This window comes from Lagopus muta, chromosome 6 (assembly GCF_023343835.1).
Source record: "Lagopus muta isolate bLagMut1 chromosome 6, bLagMut1 primary, whole genome shotgun sequence".
Lineage (NCBI taxonomy): Eukaryota > Metazoa > Chordata > Aves > Galliformes > Phasianidae > Lagopus > Lagopus muta.
In genome coordinates, this window is record NC_064438.1 from 38856230 (window position 1) to 38861255 (window position 5026).

General features: G+C 61.8%; 1 protein-coding gene across 1 annotated transcript; it reads right to left on the reverse strand.

The window, feature by feature from the left end:
* Positions 1-1247: 1247 nt before the first annotated feature.
* Positions 1248-4803, reverse strand: IRF2BPL (interferon regulatory factor 2 binding protein like). Its single transcript, XM_048949002.1, has one exon. It carries the CDS (start codon positions 4227-4229, stop codon positions 2004-2006), a length of 2226 nt encoding a protein of 741 aa, XP_048804959.1. The 5' UTR covers positions 4230-4803; the 3' UTR covers positions 1248-2003.
* Positions 4804-5026: the final 223 nt, after the last annotated feature.

Consider the following 5026-nt stretch of genomic DNA (forward strand, 5'->3'; position numbering starts at 1 on the left):
ATCTCAAGATATCACTGCCAGTATACAAAATAGCAGGAGTAGGTATCCACAGGAGAGAGCAAAGGTGTATGTGCATGCACACTAAGCACAGTCTCTCTCAAGGCTTCTGCCATCACAGTTACACTTTCCACCAGGAACACATGTGAAAAACGTCTTACAAAGAGCAACTGGATACCGAATGCCATCCAGACGTTTGAAAAGAATCTCTGCATGTAATTGTGGTGGGGTTTTTGTTTTGTTTTGTACGAAGAGGAATCCTCAACAATAAAATAAAACTCAGAGCTCATCACCTCTGACACTACTGCAGTTGGAAGGTCTCTGTGTTCTGTTGGTCAAACTGCAGGGCTGCTCAGGTTTTGGTTCGGGTTTTTCTCTCTCCTCCATTTGCCTCGCTGGAAAGGACAAAGTTCACATTAGGTTTGTTTGCGTTTTCTAGCTAGTGTGAAGGCCCGTGTAATTGCTTTGCCTGCTGATCACCTAGTAGGTATTGCAGTCTCCATAAAATGTCAAAGTCACATAAAATAGTTAATTATACAAAGGATTGCATGTGATCCTTGCCAGAAGGAAAGCAGTTCAATCCAGCACTTCAAGGGAAGCTTCCTCACCCGAAAACACCACAGCACGGCTCATGTCACCAACTCCACTAGCAAAAGCCATTGCCCGGGGGGGTGGCAGCCCCCAGCCGCAGCACCAGCCGCAGGACCGTGCACTCCCACCGCCCCTGTGGTGCCGTGCCACAGCCCTGCTCCACCGAGAGCCCACGGCGACCGCCAAACTGCCATGACTTTTAAAAACAGCCCAAAGTGTGGAGCACGTGATGCCGCTGCTTTTGTGAAAGAAAGCTTCCTTTCAAGTCTGACGCCTTCCTAAATTGCACAGGCAATGGATGCATCCTGTATTGCAAACAAGGCTTGCAGCTGGAGAGCTGGGGGTGGGGGGAGCAGGGAGGAGGAAATGAGATGCAGAAACAGTAAATAGAAAATGCTTAGTCAGCAACATGTTCCTGCAACGTTAAAGGTGAAATGTAAATAGGCACGGTGCCAAGATTCAGATGAGTTCGATAACACCGCCAACATCACCACCATCACCATCATCATCTCCCGGCGTGTGTGTGAAAGTGTGCGCACAGCAGCACCGCCAGCGCGGCCATCTGCAGCTCTCCCATCATGGAGACTTTTAACTGGGCACACACGGCACGGCACGCGCACTGCCTGAGCTCTGAAGAACGCCACTCGCTACTCGAGGAGTATTAATATCAATTGAATTTATTACAATTTACTAAGCTCCAAGGCACATTACAGTGTTCTGTTAACTACAGAAATGTATAAAGGACAAACAGAGCATGTTTTCATGTACAGCATTTTGCTCTACTGTTCAAAAGCATCCGTGCATCAATAAAAGCAAAAACGAAAAACACATGAAGATTAAAAACGTTCAGATCAATAGAAACAAACTGAAACATTTTCCTTACAAACTTGCAACAAAAAAAACGCCCTCCCCCCAGAGCCACCCCACCGTTTGCAAACAAAAAAAACAAAAACAGAAAAAAGAAAGTGAAGGACTAACACTCAGGGCTCATAAAACAGAAGCTGTCACCATTTTTCGTAGCAATTTTTTAGGCATCAACACTGGCCTTGGCAAAAAAAAAAAAAAAAAAAAAAAAAAAATTTTTTTTTTTGTTGTTTTTCTTGTTTCTGTCAGAGAAGTGCATACATTTACAAAAATACACACCAGCAGCAGGTAATCGCTAAGGGCTATTAACTTGGTACCTAGCCAACACACTGCCAAAGAAATGAGAACAGGTATTATGTAGTAACCAAACAATATTATATTCTGTTTAACAAAAACCAGCTCTATCCTTCAAATGAAGAAGAGTACATACCTTTGTTTCAAAATATAGAAACATACGACGAAAATAATGTCTATACATAAGACTAACTTTTGCAGTTCGTTATATTCACAATTCTACATCTTCAGGAGCCTGAAGGGATGGGATTTCCTACTCAAGGGTCTCTCTCCTTTTTCACTTTAACGTCCCCGGCTAGGATGGTAGCGATCTCGCCCTGCATAAACGCCCAAGGCACATTGGAACCTACGAGGGGGCATTTCTCTCCGCTGGGGCAGTAGACCTCGCCGGTCGCCCCCTGGGCCTTGATGCTCTCTCTGGAACAGGGGAAGCAGAACTTGTGGCTGGGCACCGAGGGGCACTGAACAAAGTGGGTGTCCTCCAAGCGTTCGTGGCAAATGGTGCAGCACAGGGGCCCGCTGTTGGCCATGGGGGAGTCCGGAATGTTTTGGGGGTGCACTTGGTCCATGGCGGGGTGGGCGCTGGGGGGAGGAGGGGCCACTTGCAGGTTCATGTCCCCGTTGCGGGAAGCCAGGCGGCGCTGGCCCGGTACGGAGGCCGGCGACACGGGGCTGCTGCTGTTCCTGCGGGTAGAGGTGGTGGAGTGCACCGAGCTGCCGTCCTTGGGCGAGTGGGCATTGCCCAACGTGTCGGCCACCGACATGAGCGCGGCCATGGGGGACTGTCCGTTCTGGGGGGCGGACTCGGGCGGCGTGGTCCTGTTGGAGTGGGGCCCGAGGGGCGGCGGTGGCGGCGGCGGGGGGCCCCCACCGTGCACCGCCCCAAAGCCCCCGGCCGACATGGTGAGCTTGAGCGCTTCGCTCTGACTGGCCATCCACTGTTGCCGCTGCTGCTCGTCGCTCAGCTTCAGGGCCCCCTCGGCCGAGTCCGAGGGCTCGGGGGACGCCTTCCTCTTGCGCATGGCCCCGCTCCCGCTGCCGCCGCCGCCGCCCGGGCCCCGGGAGGCTGCGGCCGCGCCCTGCGTCCCGCCGGCGCCGGCCCCGGGCCGCGGGAGGCTCACCAGCGCCGTGGGCAGCATGGGGCAGCTGGCGTCCAGGTAGGGCTGCGGCAGCATGTCAGCGCCCACCAGCTCCTTGAAAAAGCGCACAGACTCGGGCAGCAGGTCCCCCAGCAACCGCCAGTCGCCGGAGCCGTGCTTCTTCTCGTACTCCAGGTACTTGAAGCCCGAGGAGAGGCCGCGGCCGAAGTCCTTCATGCAGTCCTGGTACATCTGCTTGGCCACGCCGGAGGCGCTGGAGAAGACTGTGCCAGAGCCGCTGGGGTACTCGATGAAGAGCTTCAGCTCATAGTCCATGCCCGGCTTGGAGACGGCGTCGAAGGCGAAGACGCGGCCGAGCAGGGCGTGATCCTTCTTGAAGCGCACCTCATAGGGCGTGCAGCCGGCCAGCGTCAGCAGTGTGTCCCGCACGATCTTGGGTTTGCTGGCCCACTCCTCGGCCCGGTTCCGCAGGCTCTCGCTCAGCTCAGCCAGCGCCTCGGCGTTGCGCTGCTTCTCCTTCAGCTCGCGCTCCTGGTCGCTGCTGGACACCGATCCCGGCCGCTTGCCGCAGCCCTCCGCGGCCGGGCCGCCGCCTCCCCCGGCGCCGCCGCCGCCGCCGCACGCGCCCCCCTGGGAAGAGGCGGAGGGCGCCGGGGGGCCGCCGCCGCCGCGGCCGCTCAGGCCCCCGTGCGGCGGAGGCAGCGCCACGCCGGAGGCGGCAGGCCCGTTGAGCAGGGTCTGCGGCAGCAGGTTGGGGGGAACGTTGAGCTGTGCGCCCGCCGCCCCCGGGGGCAGGCCGGACACCAGCCCGCCGTGCGCGCCGCGGCGGGAGGAGGAGGAGGACGAAGAGGAGTTGGGGCTCTGGCGGTTGAGCTCCGGCGGGCCATCCTCGGGAGCCTTGGGGAAGCCGTTGGGCCCCCCGAGCCCGTTGGGCAGGCGAGCGCCGTGGCCGCCGCCCAGGCTGCCCGGAGGAGGCGGGTACTCGAAGCGGCCGCGCTGCTCGGCCGCCGCCGCGCTCAGCCCGTAGCGTTCCAGGCCGGACTGGGAGAGCCCCGAGGCCGCCTTGGAGGACGCGTCCACATGGTTGAGTTGCTGCTGGGCCGCCGCCGCCGCCGCCGCCGCCTCCTTGGCCGAGAGCGGCACCGCCTTGACGCCGACGGGCGGCGGGGGGCCCGGGGAGCGGCCGTCCTGGAAGCAGCCGTGCGCCCGCTTCAGCTGCCGCGCCGTCTCTATAACGAACTCGATACGGTCGGCGCCCTCGTAGTTGACGCAGCCGCGGCAGACGGGCTCCGTGAAGTCCCAGATCATGGCCCAGGGCATACGGGGCAGGTCGCACAAGTAGCACGACTGCCGCCGGGACGACGACACCTGCGCGGCGGACATGGTGCCGCTGGCCGGGGAGCCGACGCCGCCGCTGTCGGGGCCGCCTCGCTCTTCCCCCGCGGGCCGGAGCTGGAAGGAACGTCCGTACCCGCTCCGGGCGCCGCTCGCGGCCGGGGCTCGCCCGCTGTTAGCCGGGGACGGCCGCCGCCGCCCGCTCCCGGCGCTGCTGCCCCGGCGGGGAGGGGATCGGCGTCTGCCGCTGCCGCGGGGGGCTGGGCGGGGGTCGCCTTCTCGCCGCGTCTGTTTCCCGGCGCTCTCTGCCTCTCCGCCGCTGCTCCTCCTCCGGGAGGAGGCGGAGGTGCTCGGAGGAAGACGAGGAGGGGGGGGGGGGGGTCACCTTCCACCCGCCGCGGCTGCTCGCCGAGCTCGCGCTCCGTTCCCTACGCGCCGATCCGAGCCGATCCGAGCCGATCCGTCCCGCCGACGAGGAGCACCCGGACGGAGCGCCGCGACTTCCCCGAGCGGCGGCGGAGCGGCAGCAGCGTGGCGAGCGGCGCCGCCTGCTCCTCACTCACATCCTCGCCGCTGTCTCGCAGTCCGAGCGCGCTACCGCGCGCCGCCGCCGTGCCCGCGCGCCCCCTCCTCCGCGCCGCGCTCCCCCCGCGCCGCCCCTCCTCCTCCGCGCGCCCGGCTTGGCTCAGCATGGCTCAGCCCTGCCCGGCTCGGCGAGGGGCGGGGCGGCGCGCCCGGGCGGGGCTCCGCGTCACGACCCGGCTCCGCGCCCTGCTCCCCCGCCGCCTTCCTCCGCCCTCGCCGCGCATCCACTTGTTGCGCGTAGCACGCATGCCCGGCGCCCT

Coding starts and splice junctions, on each gene's coding strand:
- IRF2BPL (XM_048949002.1), bottom strand. CDS start 4,229: ATGTCCGCCGCGCAGGTGTCGTCGTCCCGGCGGCAGTCGTGCTACTTG.